The 18,522-nt window shown below is 37.3% G+C and overlaps 1 protein-coding gene across 2 annotated transcripts in view; it reads right to left on the bottom strand.

Moving 5' to 3' along the window:
* The window catches only part of Pgant9 (polypeptide N-acetylgalactosaminyltransferase 9), a 455,552-nt gene that overhangs the window by 34,891 nt on the left and 402,139 nt on the right, over positions 1-18,522 (bottom strand). Inside the window, exons 4-7 of one of the 2 annotated variants that reach the window (XM_067145039.2) lie at positions 18,259-18,407; positions 11,358-11,540; positions 6,753-6,938; positions 1,512-1,640 (exon numbers count right to left, since the gene is read on the bottom strand). In XM_067145039.2, coding sequence (XP_067001140.1) covers positions 1,512-1,640; positions 6,753-6,938; positions 11,358-11,540; positions 18,259-18,407 — 647 coding nt within the window. Of the gene's footprint in view, positions 1-1,511; positions 1,641-6,752; positions 6,939-11,357; positions 11,541-16,019; positions 16,163-18,258; positions 18,408-18,522 lie in introns of both variants that reach the window. The other variant, XM_067145040.2, reaches the window with a different exon arrangement.

Genomic DNA, 18,522 nt, shown 5'->3' with positions numbered 1-18,522 from the left:
ATGCACACCATATATGGTAAATGCAGTAAGGGGACTTAAGGTACCCTACCCAAAAATGGTCCATTTAATGTGTCTTACTCACGGGCTGAACAGGGTTGTTGACGAAATATGGCAGAATTTTCCTGATGTTGATTGGTTAATATTGAACGTTATGAAAATATTCCTGAAGGCTCCATTTAGGGAGCAAAAATCAAAGATCATGTGCCTTCACTTCCTCTTGCTCCTCAGCCAGTGCTCACTGAATGAGGGATGTCACTTAGCACAGCTGAGTTCTGTTGCGAACACCACAAAACTGTGCAAGAAATCGTTTCTGCTTTTGACAGTAGTACAGGAAATGTTTTCCAATGATTTGTAGGGAAAATTAGTATATATTACTTCAAATTATAGAGGTCTGTCGAAAACAACTTCTCAGCTAGGAATTGCTTGTTTAGAATTATGTGAGAGTTCGGGAAAGTAGAACACGCCAGGGGTAGTGTGTTAGTCACGATGTAGAACAAACTCACTGAAGTACTAAAAGCAAGTGAGGGATATGTAACAATTTGAAAAATTAGTGCCATTTTAGAGGGTAGTGGATCTAGCTTAGATGAAGATGAATCACAGCTAAGAAGCAATGAACTGACTAAATTTAAATATGCATCTGTGATGTCACGTAGCATAGAAAGAAGCTTTTCGCAGTCGCCTACAAGGAATCATACACTTTGGCGCCACACTGTTTCTACATCAGTTTTGGAGTTTGAAGAGTAACAATGGCAATGTGAAGAGGATAAACAACAAGCACAGAAGCTCCGTCAAGCTCAGTTCTGCCCCCCCCCCCCCGCCAACCATTTCATGTGATCTGTGTGGATGTATGTTTCTTGCCAAGTCTGGGCTACTAAGTCATACGAAACATATTCACAAAGCTTTGTGAGTGTAAAAATGTAAACTGCTCAAGGATATGTTTACTCGAATAAGAGTCGCAGCGGACGATGACGATGACAAGAAAATACTGAGTGACCTTCGAAGGAGATTTATTTTCCACATACACGGTCGTGATGTGCAATGCTGGCAGAGAATATGATCAAGAGATACTTACGTTACTGTACTCAAAAAACTTCCTGTTAGGCAATGTCTCTTGACTCCGACAGATACCAAAACTACAGTTCTTGGTTAATTTTTTAGGAAAACCGAGTGAAAACCGCAGCTCAAGACTAGGATACTGAATGAATGTTAAAAGTTGTAACATGCTGTAGCTCTATTAGTTCGCATGATTAAATGTGTCTGCTGTGTTATTGCTAATCACTTTTTTGATACTTAAGACATTTAATGCTAGTAATACTTGCTACCTATTTCTAAAATTCACGTAATAATTTTCCTTTTTTTTAAGGTCATATTTAGCTAGTTTTTATGGCATATTTTTTACTTCTTTAGGTCATAAACTTTTGAACCCTATTCATGACAGATTAGCTACAAAAACTGCAAGAAATTATTATGTACTGAGAGTAATATAATGAAATTGAAGGAATTATACATACCTCGCCCTTTGCAACAGCTTCTCCAGGAATAAAAAGTTCTGGGTATATGTTATCCAGGTACCATTTAAAAGACTTGCAGCCTAATTTTTTTCGAAGTTCTTTGCGGGAAGAAACATCTCCGAAATCACCCTTGAAACAACAAAATTTGTTTTCATAGTAAGTATACCTGTTAAAAGAATTGCAGTATACATGGATACATACAACAACTGCATATAAGGAGGCAATTTAAGAATGCTAAAGGGTTAATTGCCAAATATCTGCAAGAAAGTAGCTAGTATGTTTACATAACTTTTTCAAAGTTACAACAACAACAACAACAACAACAACAACAACAACGACAACGACAACGACAACGACAACAACAACAACAACAACAACAACATCTATAACACAAATTGCATCTCCAAGCACACAAAACTAAGACAATACAATACAGTCATTAAACCAGAATATCTTCATGTGTCAGAGACGCTAATTTTGAACAGGAAAGCAGACACTGTAAACACTGAGAAAAAGGAACGCAAAATCATAACAAAAATTCTAGGCCCAAAACTCACCAATGGAAAATACCAACTTGAAGGCAGACAGGAAATCAAGTAATACACAAATATTTACAGTGACATTAGAAAACGCAGGCTAAGTTTCTATGGACATATAAAAAGAATGCATCCAGACGGACGTACCAAACAAATAGTCGAATTCTATGGAAACAGGAGTAAAGCTAAAACAGACACAATGAAAAGGATTGAAAAAATCAAAACCAATTTGAAACAGTCAGGAATTACACCAGCAGATGTACAAAACAGGGTAATCCTCAGATCTAAAATTCACAAATGGCGAGGTGACCAAGAAGAAAGACCAAAGAAGAAGACTGGAACAACCTGGTTGGAAGACAGAAAGGAAGCCCACAGTAAAGGAATGAAATAAATATGGGCACAGAGGAAGGCAAATGAACGCCTCTAAGTACTTTGCATAGTCTTAATGGGCTTATTCGCATAAATAATAATAATAACTGTATGAACAGATCAAAACTGAAGGAAAATAGCAATCATTTTTTACTTTTGCTAACAAAACATGTTAAATGAGCACAAACTGCATCAAAGTGAGGATCTCAAGATCCTCAATGCGTGTTGAAGCTGAACCTCCTGAAGAAGCAAATTTGAGCTTGTTGGGAGTTGAGAAGAAATAGAAAAACCAGGCCTGATTAGGATAGAAGTTATGTAGTTCAGAAGGTAACATGCTTTTTGCTACTTTGCCAATTATGATAATAGAAAAATAGCTGGATTATGAACATTTTTATGTATCATTTCTGAATGAATGTATAAAAAGGGCAAAAACTGAAGGGAAAATTGCACACATTTTTGACTTTAGGAAACAAAACATGGTTATTCGATGATAGCAGTGTATGGAGATTATCCTAATCCTTTTATGTTTTCATGTTAGTATTACATATAGACCTGCTGAGGTCCTTTTTCCCTCCCTCTGAGAATGGTTGTCTAGTTGCTCTTCCTCTTAAAGGGCCAGCCCCGTGGTGTAGGGGTAGCGTGCCTGCCTCTTACCCGGAGGCCCCGGGTTCAATTCCCGGCCAGGTCAGGGATTTTTATCTGGACCTGAGGGCTGGTTCAAGGTCCACTCAGCCTATGTGATTAGAATTGAGGAGCTGTCTGACAGTGAGATAGTGGCCCTGGTCTAGAAAGCCAAGAATAACGGCCGAGAGGATTCATCGTGCTGACCACACGACACCTCATAATCTGCAGGCCTTCGGGCTGAGCAGCGGTCACTTGGTAGACCAAAGCCCTTCAAGGGCTGTAGTGCCATGATGTTTGGTTTGGTTTTCTTCCTCTTAAATCAACAATTACAACCACCTTTCTCCCTCTGTGTTTGTCATGTATTCTTAGTTCTTTTTTTACCATTTGTATTCATCTTTTTCTTTTTGTCTCTTCCCTTTTCCTGTGCTTATCTGGCTTTCTTTTCATCCCACACTTACCTGACCGACCGCCCTAAATACAAATCATTGATTGATTGATTGACTGATTGATTGATTGATTGATTGATTGATTGATTGATTGATTGATTGATTGATTGATTGATTGGATTGATTGATTGATTGATTGAGGGGAGTCATGACTGAAATTTTGAATTTCTACAATTTACCACTTATCAAAACTAAATTAAAAAAAAAACAAGCACATATTAATAAGATCTCCACACAAAAGTTTGAGTTGTTCAGTTAATTGGTTGTAAAGTTATTGACAAATGGTTTTTATTTTTATATGTTTCATGGAAAATGTTCCTTGCAGCACAGTTTTCATTTTTTTTGGGCTATAATTTGGCAGACTTGTCAAAAATACTCATATATATAAGAACAACTCCGAGTTTTGAAGTCAGATGTAAACTATTGGACTGAGCTTGATAGCTGCAGTCACTTAAGTGTGGTCAGTATCCAGTATTCGGGAGATAGTGAGTTCGAACCCCACTGTCGGCAGCCCTGAAGATGGTTTTCCGTGGTTTCCCATTTTCACACCAGGCAAATGCTGGGGCTGTACCTTATTAAGGCCACAGACAATTCCTTCCCACTCCTAGCCCTTTCCTGTCCTATCGTCACCATCAGACCTATATGTGTCAGTGCAATGTAAAGCAACTTGTAAAAAAAAAAAAAAAAAACCTATTGGAGATGTAATTTTGTTAGGTTTTCATTATTCTTTCAATAGGCAAAAAGTTAGTTTCATGCTATTTCAGGAGTAAAAATATGAAGGTAAATTTCAAATGATAATAAAATGCAGAACTACTTTTCATTCCTGTACATATCAAACATTCTCTGAAAATTTCAAGCAAATCCAATAAGAACCCTGTTGCAAGAAGCATTTTATGGATAGCAACGAGCTGAAAGTGTTTAAAGGTAGATAAAAGCAATTGAGAGTTTTAAGAAACATACTGAGCTCAAAACTGCCTTGGATAAATTACTTGCTCAAATGTCTTTCTCCTCTTATGCACAGCGTAGGCCTACTACAAGATAAATATAGTCTGAAAGAAGTTTGAAGCTAACGGTGTCTGACAGCGTGAGAGAAAGGGGCATAAATTTGCTCTAAATACCCTGAAACACTACCCTTCAAATCTAGTATTTATAGCTTTCAAAATATTGTTAAGGAAAAGCTGATATGTTTTTTTAGGTTAAAATTGAAAAATCTTTTTTTTTTTTTTGTGTGTGTAAAAATTGCAACATTTCAGACATGACTCCCCTTAAAACAAAGGAGCTGTCAAGATAGCCCCTCAGTGAGTGTTGATGCCCATCCAACTGATGAAGTTGGGAAGCAGAAACAAACTTATTGGAGGCTCAGAAGAAATGAATATAGAAGAACTTGGATAGATGAGAAAGCCCACTTATTTGAAGACAGCAATGGTTAACCACAGTTCTGTTACTGTATTATGGCACAGAAGCTTTCCTTGACAAGCAAAATTGGTACCTTTTAAGATCTAAACACTGATTAGTAAGGACCAGTAGCGGTGATTGGGAATAAAAGGGGGGTGGGGGGGTGGGGAGGGCTCAAAATTGTATAGACAACAAAAAAAGGTCCAGGTCTAGGAGATATAGCAAGGTAGGGGGTAGACATAAAAAATTGAAAACAGTGTCATAAAATGGTGAGTTTTGAGCGACAGAATTGAACAGACACATTGAGTGAGACTGCCAGACTGACAAATGCAGGTGACCTTGATAAAAATACACCCCTGCTACCCTTCATCACAGAACATGCTACGCATCGCTCCGCAGGGCTCCACTACTTGCTGTGGTGCTGTACAATTCAGTTAGCCGTGACGAATGACATTTTGTGTGTATTTTTGCCAAGTATTTTTCTTAATAATTAAAGAAATTAAAGGAAAGAATTAGCTGAAAAGGCAACAGAATTTTTATTATTCCTAGTTTTATGGGACTAAAATATAATTAAAATGTAATTTTTTCTCCACAAAGCGGGGTAGGGGGAGGGGCAACCGCCCCTACCCCCCAATTCGCTGCTACTGGTAAGGACAACAGTTGACTGCAAGCAACAGAAATGAAGTTCTTTAGGTTGAGTATAAAGAAAACCAGAAGGGACAACATCAGTTCGCACCGGGCAAGTTGGCCATGCGGTCAGGGGCACGCGGCTGTAGCTTGCATCCGGGAGATAGTGGGTTCAAATCCCACTGTTGGCAGCCCTGAAGATGGTTTTCCGTGGTTTCCCATTTTCACACCAGGCAAATGTACCTGTACCTTAATTAAGGCCACGGCCACTTCCTTCCAACTCCTAGGCCTTTCCTATCCCATCATCACCATAAGATCTATCTGTGTTGGTGCAACATAAAGCAACTAGCAAATTAAAAAAATTTAAAAATATCATTTCACCTCCAACTAGGATTACAATAGAGTGCGCTTGATATTCTGGAAGAATCATGACTGAAATGGTCTGGCCACATTGTCAGAATAAAATCGGTATGAATGCAGATGGCTTACTTGGAAGGAAACATTATTGGAAAAAGACTACTAGGCAGATAGCTGAATGAAGCAGATAGAAAATGACCTGGCCAGGAGGAGTCCAAAATGGGGGAAAAGAATAGAAGTTTATGGAGAAGGCTTGAAGGCTTGTTCATTCCCATACCAGGCCTGCTGGAGTACGGAATCAGTGATGAGAAATTGTTAACTAAATTAGCCTTGAAATTTGGGGCAGATAATTTTGTTGGTTTGTCCATTAAGGTAGCTCGGACATCTTTGAGGTTGTACTGCAATAATTACAAACCTAGACATTATACTTCAAATGTTTTATGACAAAGTCACTTATTAAAAACTAAGGTGTTATACATTTACAGCTAGTGGCAAATTATAAAGAGCACAGATCACATCAGTAAGATACCAAAAATAGAATATTAGATTTCACAGATGATTACCACTTTATTAATACAATATTCTTATATTTGAATGTTACGTCATGTTCTTCATAAAGATTGGAGGTAAAATCACTACTTAACAAATTTTTTTTTCAAAAAATTAAAGGTTGATTACATCATCATACAGAACCTCAAATGGCACGCACGGTCTTGGTAATGGTAGTGGAAAGCAACATAATTTCATTCCCCATATCAAGTACAAGGAATAAAAGTGCATATGAATATTGTCGCTTTAAGATGTCTGACTTAGAAGTCACCAGCTTGCATATGAACGAGTTGCAGAAACGTATACATGTAAGTATTTCATGCTCTTCTAATCCTTACCAGGTCATTTCCAATTCGTTCGTAGTAATATTTGGCATATTCATCCAACCAGACTTCAGACAGTCGAACAGAGTTACGTTTCAGTACATTGACTCCTGATCTCCATTTATATGGAGAACGTTTCCTGAAGATATGTCCCACATGTGAACATGGAACAATTTCCAATGTTCCACCGCACATCCATGTCTGAAAATAGAAAGATGAGCTTATATTACAAGCACCATATTTGTTACAAACCTGCAAATTTACAGGCAATCAACATATTTAATGATAAGTATATGTCTCTTAAAGCTTTTTTAATTTTTTTTGTAACAAACAATACAATTGTACCAAAATATAATAGAGTTGAAAATCTAATTCTGTATGTACATTACAAATCATTACCTAATACTTTGTTCTTATCCTGAATTGGGTATTGCAAAGGTCAGAAAGAGGTTCAGTTCAATCTTTGTCTGTCTGTTAAGACATCTATTGTCACAAATACTGGAGACTGTGAACCTGAGATCCGCAAGCACATTGCAATTGCGAGAAATTCAACAGCAAAACTTACTCGCATCTGGAAGGACACCTCTATCACTTCCAAGACAAAGCTCACCCTCATGCGAACTCTGATCTTCCCTATCACGACCTATGCAGCAGAAACTTGGACGATGAAGATGGCGGATCGCCGCAGGATTGATGCTCTAGAAATGTGGTGCTATAGGAGATTACTGCGAATACCATGGACAGCACACCGTACTAATGAATCGATCCTGCAACAGCTCGGCATCAGAACAAGACTGTCGATCCTTATCAACCAAAAACAACTCGGATATTTTGGTCATATTGCCAGAAGACAGGAGGCAATGGAAATACTTATCATAGAGGGAAAAGTCGAAGGCCGAAGACCTAGAGGACGTACGTCATTACGATGGATGGACCAGATCAAGAACTTAACCAGGATGAGCTTACAGCAAGCAAGTCACCATGCCCAAAGCAGAGACTCCTGGAGGAAGATCACCGTCGCGTGATGCCACTACACCCTTACGAAGGGTTGGACTAAGAGAGAGAGAGAGAGAGAGAGAGAGAGAGAGAGTTAAGACATCAAAGAAAAGCAGCCTGACAGAATTTCTGGAAACTATTTAAAGATGAGAAACAGCCAGGTTATACATTAGGCTATGTACATGGTGTCACATGAACAGCTGACACATTTATAAAGTAAATAACTTTTTAATTTTTGGTAAAAGCGCCATTTAACTTTTGTGCACAGCTCAACTGTTTCTTGAGAATGTCTGGAGTGGATCCAATTTTCAACTATCTTGCATCATTTAAAGTTAAAAACTTCATTATTGTTCCGTATTGAATAGAGAAATAAGATGTACAATATTATAGGGCAGGATCCACCTTTCAATACTCCGTAATAAGATGGTAAAAAGTAGTTACAACCTGTTTAATGGGACCGGTTTCAACACATTTTAAGTGTCATCATCAGCCAATTAGCGAAGATCTTAAAATAACTAGCACATTGAATACAGGCAAAAAATTAACATTGTATCATAACGTAGCAATTCAGTAAATGTTCAAAACACAATAATCACAGTCAAGAGAGTAAACAGAACATCACTATCTTGCGCCGAAAACAAATATAGCTGAAGTTCATAAGCAGGTCAAGTATGCACTTATGTAAAGTCGTTGCTAGGCAGGTCTTGTAGGTATTTGTTTCTCCGGCCGAAGAGCAAAAGGTGACGTGAATGAAGTCCTAGGAAAACAGTGTAGGATTTAATTTCATCAAATTTCAAAGTGGACATATAGGTTTTTTTTAAATAATTTAAAACGTTAAAAAAGAATAAAGCCAAATAAAAAATATATTTAAAAAATAGGAAGAAATAATGGAAGAAATACGAGGTTCAACTCGAAACAACTTGCCGTAGTAACTGATAAAGAAATGATAAATAGAGAAAGGGGGGACGTTAATTAGAGGGTGGTGATGGTGGTGGTGGTGGTGGTGGTGGTGGTGGTGGTTATTGTTATTAGAGGAAATACAATTGGGCAACAATCCTTAATATAACACTAATTCGAAGAAAAAAGAAAGAAGAAAGAAAGAGAACCGACACTTCGAAAAATGAAGATATCGGTTAAAGGAAGACAAGGGCCACGAAGGGCGTGAAAATGAAAGACTCCCTAGCCCTCGCAAACCTAATAGCATCGGGGTCGGAAAAGAACAAGAATTGACCAAGGGAGGTCGGACAGGGGCTCTGAACTTCGGAACGTGGATTGACGACCACGGGGGCCCTTAGCTGAGTCCTGGCATTGCTTCCACTTACTTGTGCCAGGCTCCTCACTTTCATCTATCCTGTCCGACCTCCCTTGGTCAACTCTTGTTCCTTTCCGACCCCGACGCTATTAGTTTTTCGAGGGCTAGGGAGTCTTTCATTTTCACGCCCTTCGTGGCCCTTGTCTTCCTTTGACTGATATCTTCATTTTTCGAAGTATCGGATCCCTTCCTTTTTTCTTTCCTTCCCATCCTCCATCCCCCAGGGGCTCTGAACTTCAGAGCGTGGGTTGGCGACCACGGGGCCCTTAGCTGAGTCCTGGCATTGCTTCCACTTACTTGTGCCAGGCTCCTCACTTTCATCTATCCTGTCCGACCTCCCTTGGTCAATTCTTGTTCTTTTCCGACCCCGATGCTATTAGGTTTGCGAGGGCTAGGGAGTCTTTCATTTTCACGCCCTTCGTGGCCCTTGTCTTCCTTTAACCGATATCTTCATTTTTCGAAGTGTCGGTTCTCTTTCTTTCTTCTTTCTTTTTTCTTCGAATTAGTGTTATATTAAGGATTGTTGCCCAATTGTATTTCCTCTAATAACAATAACCACCACCACCACCACCACCACCACCACCACCACCACCATCACCACCCTCTAATTAACGTCCCCCCTTTCTCTATTTATCATTTCTTTATCAATTACTACGGCAAGTTGTTTCGAGTTGAACCTCGTATTTCTTTCATTATTTCTTCCTATTTTTTAAATATATTTTTTATTTGGCTTTATTCTTTTTTAACGTTTTAAATTATTTTAAAAAACCTATATGTCCACTTTGAAATTTGACGAAATTAAATCCTACACTGTTTTCCTAGGACTTCATTCACGTCACCTTTTGCTCTTCGGCCGGAGAAACAAATACCTACAAGACCTGCCTAGCAACGACTTTACATAAGTGCATACTTGACCTGCTTATGAACTTCAGCTATATTTGTTTTCGGCGCAAGATAGTGATGTTCTGTTTACTCTCTTGACTGTGATTATTGTGTTTTGAACATTTACTGAATTGCTACGTTATGATACAATGTTAATTTTTTGCCTGTATTCAATGTGCTAGTTATTTTAAGATCTTCGCTAATTGGCTGATGATGACACTTAAAATGTGTTGAAACCGGTCCCATTAAACAGGTTGTAACTACTTTTTACCATCTTATTACGGAGTATTGAAAGGTGGATCCTGCCCTATAATATTGTACATCTTATCTTGCATCAGTTGTATTTTTTACACCATGGTGGATTGCTAAAGCTGTATTGCTTCTCACCGAGACAAAGAGTGTCATGGTGACACACAAAAAAAGTAGAACCGTAGCATAGAAAACCACTTTTTGTTTGTACAAAAAATCTGTACAGACAGAAAATGACATGTCCAATTGCTATCCAGAGCACCATAATAATGGATGTTTTGGCCCCCTTCGGGTTCAGATTTAAACCCTTGAGATTTTTAATGGTGTTTTATCTCAAAACTGAAGGTCTTTTCTGTAATACCCAATAATACAAACGAAATAAGTGCACAGATTGTTGAGATGAATAGTGGAATTTATTACTGAAGACTTGTGCCACAAAGCCATTGCAATTGTGTTTTCACCTTGAAGAGGTTATCCACAGTAATGGAAGCCACATGGATCACATGTTAAAATAAAATGTATTTACAAAGAATAAGCTTTGAATGAATTTTCATTATCATAAACTGGAAAATGGCATTGCAAGTTAAAATGTACTCACTGTTTGTGAACCAACATGTATTATTTTATTAGGATGAAGTATATTTGGGGAGGGCTCAAAGCAAGAACCAAGCAAGTTGGTTGTGCGGTTAGGGGTGCATGGAAAATACTTCATTTCTTGGTATCATATACCCAGGTTTGTAAGTCATACTTTGGTATGTCTTAGGACATATGAGCATGTATATTTCCAGATCCATAGATCATAGAAATCCAAGCCCTCAATGATGATGAAATATTTAATTTTGTCTTTCTGTGCCATCCTTATGTATTGTGTATATCCAGGAAATACTTCCTTTCCTGTGCAAGTTATTCTCCCTCCATAATTCTTCCCTTCCCAGTTTGTCAATGTTTCATAAACAAACATCTTTGTTCATATGTGCTCTTTTATACTTTCATTAATGGTATCTCTTACGGACACTTAATTACTGCTTACAACCACTAGTCCTTCATTGGTTCTATCTGACCTTTGTTCTATTTCTAACATTTTATAAGACATATGCATAAATAATGCAAATAAATGTTCCTATTTCAATTCTCTATCATTCTTGTTTTTTAACAAATAGGTTTGTAGTTATATTTCCTACCTTAAAGGAAAGTTCAAGGTTTTCACCTCCCCAGATATCAAAACCACTATCGTAAGTTCCAAGCCGCTCAAAGAAGGCTTTGTCTATGCTGAAGAGTCCTCCAGCCATAGTAGGACTCCAGACCGGCTCTGCAGGGTTCTTGTGCTTCTTGCGCTCTTTTTCAGGGACAGCGTGCCAGTTAAACTGAGAAATTAAAAAAAAGAGAGAAAGAATAAATAATATTTCAAATATTGGCAGTATTTTAAACACATCGAAAATTGTATGGCATTATAAAACTGTATTTTTCAGCATACTAAGAGGGGAAGACATCAGAAATTCAGTTTATGTACAGAAAATTACATGAATTTAGTATGTAAGGAGACATTTTGTTAAGAGAGAATTGAACTGATAATTTGAATTGAATTTATTGATAATGATGATATACATGCCACTGAGGCTGAAAAGCCCCTTTATGTAGCGTCTACTTATAACACAATACAAGTTTATGAATATACTAACTACATTTTATAATATTAAAATATTAAATTAAACCTTAAACTTAAAAATTAAAATACAGATACCAATTCCAATAAAGTTAAAACATAAATCATATAAGAAGTAATCAAGTATATCATTCGATTTTTTAATTTTAATTTTTTAAGAGAGAGCGAGAGAGAAGGGAGGAAGACAAAATGAATTAATGGTTCAGATTTACTTTGAGATCATCAGGCAATAAGGAAATATTTAGTGTCTATTGAGAATGGAATAACCTACTGTATATTACACAAAGTACACTGCTGTGCAAAACTTAAGGATGAGATAGATAAAACAACATAACATATAAACTACTCGGTGAAAACGAATGAAAGTGCGGTAACATGTTTGCCAGAGGTCTCTCACACGTGCATAGAAATCTGGCATGAGGTCAGCGCGACTAGACCACCAAATGGGTCTGGCCCCACAAAACGAGGCGGTTGAAGGAACAGGAAAAGACAGTGTGAGTCAATCAGCGAGCTGTTATGATGCACTGTGGCGGTGGTATACCATGGCCCAGAGACAACATCTGGGTGACTTCACACGGGGAAGAATCATCGGGAAACTTGAAGAAGGACGAAGTGTGATGAGTGTAGCCCAGGAGTTTGGTATTGCTCACAACACTGTTTCACGTAAATGGAGAGCATTCCAAACCACAGGCAATGCTTCCTGTAGGAGAGGCGGGGGTCGACCACGGTCAACTACAGCAGCAGATGACCACTACATTGTGCAACAGGCAAGAAGAGACTCACGTCAAACAGTGGGTGCAATTGCAATCACATTTAACAGGATTGCTAGGCACCCAATCTCATGCTCCACAGAGGCATGGCAACTCCATGGAGTGGTCTGTTTGCCCGATGACCATTACGTTGTGTTCTGATGACTCCTGCACATCGGCAGCATTGTTTGCGATGGTGCCAAGAGCATCAGGTCTGGACCAACGAGGAGCGGGGTCGCGTGCATTTTCAGATGAGAGCAGATTCAGTCTGAGTAGTGATTCTAGATGTACCCTCATCTGGCAAGAGGTGGAAAGACATAATGCACCCAGGAACATTGTCGAACATGATCATTTTAGTGGTCCAAATGTTATGGTGTAGGGAGGCATAATGTTGCATGTGTGTACCGACCTCCAAATCTTTGAACATGGTACACTCAGCCCTGTCTTCATTTTTATGGATGGCAACTGCATTGAACAACGCAGGTGGAGGAGCTCGTGAAATGAGAGGATATTCGGCGCCTTCTATCTCACCAGTTAGTAATTTTTCAAATGTATCAAATATAAGCAGAATAAATGCTTTCCCAGATCTTATAAACAACACCTGACAAGAACTTCAAAGAACTTCAATAACTACTGATCTGCATTTAGAGCAGTCGCCCAGGTGGCAGATTCACTATCTGTTGTTTTCCTAGCCTTTTCTTAAATGATCACAAAGAAATTGGACAAGGTGACTGGATTGTAATTATCTGTTTTATGTTTATCACCCCTTCTGTTGGACACTGGGGCTAACAACTCTCCATTCATTTGGTATACCTCCTTCATTCAAACAGTATTTAAAAAAAAAAAACAATTCAAATACACCACATCCCAACCATTGCCTGTAGTACATCACTGGAAATCTTATCAATCCCAGCTGCCTTCCTAACTTTACAATTTGTATCTGTTTGAAAATATCATTATTTTCATACATAAATTTCAGCACTTTGTTTCCACTACCTGGACATTTTTCTTATATCCAACAATCTTGAGATGGTGCTGACTGAATACTTCTGCCTTCTGTAAGTCCTCGTCTATACACTTTCCTTGTTTATTAATGATTTCCGGTACCAGTTCATCCTTCATGGCACATTTTTCCATTTTTCACTAAGATTCATATGACTGCCAATTTTGTTTGTCATCATGTTATCCTTCGCTGATATTCCTGCTAAATTCAATTTCCTAGCATGTTCCTTGAATCTCTCCTTACTTACACAACCATTCCTAACTCTATTTTTTTCTAACCTGCACTTCTTTCTTAATCAACTTATTTCTGTATTATAATACAGTGGGTTTTTCCCATACCTTACCACTTTCAAAGGTGTTAGTACATATCTGTGTACACACTCCACAACAACTGCTTTAAATCCATCCCATTATCTGTTTATATTTTTATTTACCATTTTCCATTGATCATAAAAACTTTTTAAAAACTCCCCCAAGCCTCTCATATCAAAATATGGTATTGTGTTGGTATGGCGTTGTTCCTCGCATAGCTGATTACCTTATCAAATAATTCTGCATCAGTATCAATGCCATCATTTCCAGGTGTGTACATCCCAATAATATAAAGAAGCCTATTATCTTAAGAAATGAACCTTATACCTAGAATTTCATGTTTCTCATTCTTAACCACTTTTTTGTAGCTACAAATATTTCTTTCACTAGTTATAATACATCCCCTCCTATGGTTCCCATCCTGTCTCTATGACAAACACCCCCGTTCTAATACATCCATAATACCACTTCTTAGCCATGATTTAACTCCTTTTACATTATCTGGTAAATCTATAAATATAAAATAAGAGTTTTGTCTGTACATTGCTCAGAATTTAAAAGGAATGGTATTTCTGAATCGGCCATGTCGACAGTAACAAGGAAATGCACTTTCTAATTTTCCATCTGTCTGACTCTCTACATGTTTGTACGTATGTATGGGCAACACGAGAAAATGGCTGAAAAGGAGCTAATGATGACTGGTACGTAAACTCGGGGAATGATGCACTACAATCTAGGCTATAAATCATTTTATTCGTGCTGAGTGAAATGGTAGATTAGGGAAGGCCTAAAATTTAATTCTCAAATATTATTGTTACTAATGGTCCTATTGATAACTACTACATAACTGAAGTTGTATACAATTAAATTACATTTCTGATCATTTATGTCTTATATATTTTTACCGTACCGTCTATGATAACAGAGATATTCATGAATTTCAATTTTTGTTGCAAAGTCCATATCAATGCCAAACCACGAGAAAATGAGCAAACAGAATTTAATGAAAATCGGCATGTTAAGTCTAAGAATAAGGCACTACAGTCGAGGTTATAAACAATTTTTATTAATTCTGGATAAAATGGTAGTTTAGGGGTAGGTACCTAAAATTTAATTTTTAAAATAAGGTACCTATGTTACTGGTGCCATCTAGGAATAAGGCGCTACAGTCGAGGTTATAAACAATTTTTATTAATTCTGGATAAAATGGTAGTTTAGGGGTAGGTACCTAAAATTTAATTTTTAAAATAAGGTACCTATGTTACTGGTGCCATCGAAAAGTATTACATATTGTAACAAAAGTTAATACAAGTTCCAAACATTTATGACTTATACAGTTTTACTGCACTGGTATTAGAATAATGAGTTTAGACACTTCTTGTTAGTCCAAATTAATGCCAAGCATTGTCAACATGGAAATATTGTTTAATAGTCTCAGTCCTGTTTTATTGTTTTATTGTTTTGTAAACAAAAAATAGAACAGTGCTGCATTTAGAGTATGAGTGAAAATTTAGAGCAAAGAGTAACTCCAAAGCTGTCCTCCAATCCTCTCTCTTCAAATTCTGTCAATATGACTTAATATAAAAGTTGCAGTTCACATTTTATATAAATGCATAATTACAAAATACTTGAAAAATTCTTGACTTTACTGAACAAGTATTATTAAAACAATTACAACCAAAATATTAAACTTTAATTTATACAACACAGTCATAAATAACGTCCAAATTCATAATCTGGAATTATTTATTTATAGGAATTTGTTTATAGGAAGAGGAGTTAGGGATTACAATAATTTACGGCAGGAGATCTGCAATTCTTTGCAATTATTTAAGAAAATACTAGGTAAATAACAGATAGGTAATCTGCCAATTGGGTGACTGCCCTAAATGCAGATCAGTAGTGATTGATTGATTGATTGAGATTGGTTGATTGATTGGAAAAGGTGTATATCAAATACTAAAGTCAATAGTCTTGATGCTATACTAATAATAAATATAAAATAAAACTTCAAGATTAAACCTAGTTATGAAAAGGAAAGGATCATAATCATGTTCCATGATACTAACCACAAGTCAATATATACTCACGATTATTAGACTTTTTCATCACTTTACCTGAAGATTCCAGCCGAACCCTCCAACAGAGAAACCGTGGGATGTTTTGTACTCCAGTGTTGAATCGCTGATCACATCAATGACTGGGGTGACCACAGTTGTGCTGTTCCGAGCAATACGATCCAACAAAGGTTCCAACCATCCTGTAGGTTTAAAATTGAAGTTTTCTAACAAAATATACTAAGAATATCAGTGCCATGCTTGTGAAGAACCTCAAAATCAAAAGTATATATTAAAGGAGTAATGGAATTTATAAATTAATATCTTTGAAGCACCAAAAAAAAAGGTCACGGCAACCTCCACTCCTAACAAAATGATGTAAAACATATTTCTGATATTAAATTTATTGAGTATCTACGGTACGGTAACTAACCTTCTCTTATAATTAGTAAGGTTTATACCTCACCCCTTTCTTCTCTCCCTTAGTCGAAGATCACAAACTTTCTTCAACTAAAAGAGGATTAATAACTGAGGCTGCCTAGCCAAAGAGGTAAAGGCATGCTCATTTAACCCAGAAGGATGTGGTTTTGATTCCCCAACAGGAAGTTTATAAAAAATTAGAAATAAGATCTCCACATTTAGCGAAGCATACGAAAGTGAGTCCCAGGTTACTTCCTGGGGCAAAGGTGGCCGGGCATAGAGCTAACCACTCTATTCCACTTATTGCCGAGGTTATCGATAGTTAAAGCCTTTACCTTTCCCTCTTTTAATTGTCCTCATAGCCAGTACAGTGATGACTGCTTGGTTCATTACTAGCTGCAAATATTTTGCCACTAATTCTCTCCTATTTTCCTAGAAGTCTATTTTTCAGTCCTGCAAATATTCTTAGTTCTTTTCCTTTGTGACCATTTAGCTGTTTGTCTCCCTGGATTAAGATTGTGCAATCAAATTCTGGCACAGATCGTTGGTAATTAAGGGTGCTTAAATACAAATGCCTCATGTGAGTATATTTTACTTTTGCGATTAAAAAACTTCTTTTCAGAATATAATAATATAAAATATATTAATACCAATATTGCAACTGCATGGGTATTATACCATAGTGCTGATATTACATTTTTCCAGCAAAAATAAAAAACAAGATTTTTCTTTAAATATTTTCCAACAAATTCCCACAAGCAAATATGACCTTTGTTGAGGTCAGGTGTGATCAAATGGAAGAGAGACAGGGAAACAAGAATTTAATGGTGTTGCCATCTAAATTGTTTTCTTAAAGTAGTTCAGGGATATCGGGATGAGAGTGCTCCAAGTTTTGTTTTTCACAGTTTCATCTCATTACAGAAACTTTGTAACACTATCCATGCAACCATATTTCTTATTGAGTTCTTATGACTTACACCATATAACTACTATCACTAAACTGCATTCTTCACACTATGTATGACCTTCATTTACAAATCAGTGCCTCAAAATAACTACATTAAGAGAGTTCCCAGCGAAGCACCAGTAGGCAGCTTGATTGAAAAATTTTCACAAGTACTAGATATAAAGTAATCACTTCCTTCCTGGCAATTAAAGCAAAGAAAGCAAGCAAAACATTAAACAAGCTCTTTCTAGACTTGACTGTGTTGTTGTTATTTTACCAAACCTTTTGAAAGAGAGAAAAACGAACAGTCAAATTATATAAAAATACTGTTTCAGTAATCTAAAAATAGATTTGGCGAGTCCAGAACTTTCTACTTTACTGTCGATGACTGTGCCTTCTTTATTTTCCTTCAATCCTAGCACTTTTCTATTAACTGGATAAATCAAAGCTTTAGAGAAATATTTTACACCAACTGTATCCCAAACTACACCTGACACAGAAATGTACCTAGGTACTAACCTGACATAAAATGATATTTAGTAACAATATCTCTTGTATAATGATTCACTTCTATGAGATAATACAGGCATCGCATGGTCTTCACCACACTTAATTTCTTCAGCTGATCTCACAGGGCTGAGTAAAATCCATTCCATATCTAGGACTAATGTCTAAATAAACTTGGGAATCAAGCCTGGTCTCATACACACTGCAGTACCTCAACTCTACCCACTAGAGTGAGATGCAATACCTGCAGTTTTAATTATAAAAATTAAGAGCAGTATAGTAAAGATTTATATAAATGAGAAAAATATTATACATTTCTCTGTTGAAGAAGAGGTTGCCATGCATAGCGTATTCATCAAACAAAGATAATAAACTGACTCTGAGATCTTCATAAGCAGGCTACCAGCCGTGGACAGCGGCGGTTACCTGCAGGTTCCAATCGAACCCTCCAACATTGACGCCACCCGAGTCGCGCCAGTGATACTCGAGCGTGGTGTCGTCGATCACATCAATGACAGGGCACACAACTGTGGTAGCATCCCGGGCAATGCGGTCAAGCAAAGGCTCAAGCCACCCTGCAAGACACACAAGCATACAGAAAGGTGCAGGAAGCAAGCAAAATCCCAACAACACAACAAGTGCATCCAACAAATTCCCACAAGCAAATATGACCTGTGTTGAGGTCAGGTG

Source organism: Anabrus simplex, chromosome 4 (assembly GCF_040414725.1).
Source record: "Anabrus simplex isolate iqAnaSimp1 chromosome 4, ASM4041472v1, whole genome shotgun sequence".
Taxonomy (NCBI): domain Eukaryota; kingdom Metazoa; phylum Arthropoda; class Insecta; order Orthoptera; family Tettigoniidae; genus Anabrus; species Anabrus simplex.
This window is presented reverse-complemented; position numbering and strand designations above follow the sequence as displayed.